Here is a 730-nt window from a genome sequence, read left to right as displayed (position 1 = left end):
GACTGCCTCCCTGAGGACAAAAGGCAGGAGCTCCTGGAGCTGTACCGTGACGGGACTCTCACCACTGAGCAACTCGTCAGAGCTATCAGCAGTGCCGTGACACACAGCAAAGAAAGACATCTCGCAGCCCTTCCCCAGCAGACAGTGGATCTCCTTCAGTCTGAAGGCTCTTACATTACCTTCGGGCAGTTCCAGGAGCAGAGGGTGTCGGTGTGGGAGCTCCTCTCCACCAAGCAGGTCTCCGAGTACAAACGAGAAGCGTGCCTCGACATTTACGGCACGGGAGGGCTGACTGTGAACAAGATCACCATCACCACCACCGTTGTCACAGGCACACAGGGAAAGAAGAGGCAGCACCAGGGCCTCTAGCACCACCCGCCCCAGAGGAGGAGCGAGCTCTGCCTCATGGGGAAAACACCACCGGGGGGCTGGTGAGCGCTGGCTCTCCACCTAGCACAATGATGGGGCAGGAAGCAGTGGTGTGGAAGCGGTGGAATGATGCTGCTGCCTGGTTAAATTCCTTCCTGTCACAACTGCTGCTTCCCTGAGATTTTTTTTTCCCAGTGAAGCATTGCTGGGGGGTTCTGGGGAGGGCGTGGGGAGGCTTGTGCCTGTGGACCCACACAGGCACTGACAAAAGACAGGGAAATGTGTGTCTGGCACCCATAGCAGATGAGTCAGAGATCACCACCAGTGGGAGCGGGCAGAGACCCCGAAGCAGGAGCTGTGG

At 58.1% G+C, this 730-nt stretch overlaps 1 protein-coding gene across 1 annotated transcript in view; it reads left to right on the top strand.

Annotated features, from left to right (window-relative positions):
• Nucleotides 1–369, top strand: part of EPPK1 (epiplakin 1) — a 21270-nt gene extending 20901 nt beyond the window's left edge. Inside the window, exon 6 of the mRNA XM_042892263.1 lies at nucleotides 81–369. Within this exon, the coding sequence (XP_042748197.1) occupies nucleotides 81–369 (289 nt within the window). The remainder of the gene's footprint in view (nucleotides 1–80) is intronic.
• The last annotated feature ends 361 nt before the right edge of the window (nucleotides 370–730 follow it).

This window comes from Lagopus leucura, unplaced genomic scaffold (assembly GCF_019238085.1).
Source record: "Lagopus leucura isolate 7727_CA_CO unplaced genomic scaffold, USGS_WTPT01 161-4_obj-0_obj, whole genome shotgun sequence".
Lineage (NCBI taxonomy): Eukaryota > Metazoa > Chordata > Aves > Galliformes > Phasianidae > Lagopus > Lagopus leucura.
This window is presented reverse-complemented; position numbering and strand designations above follow the sequence as displayed.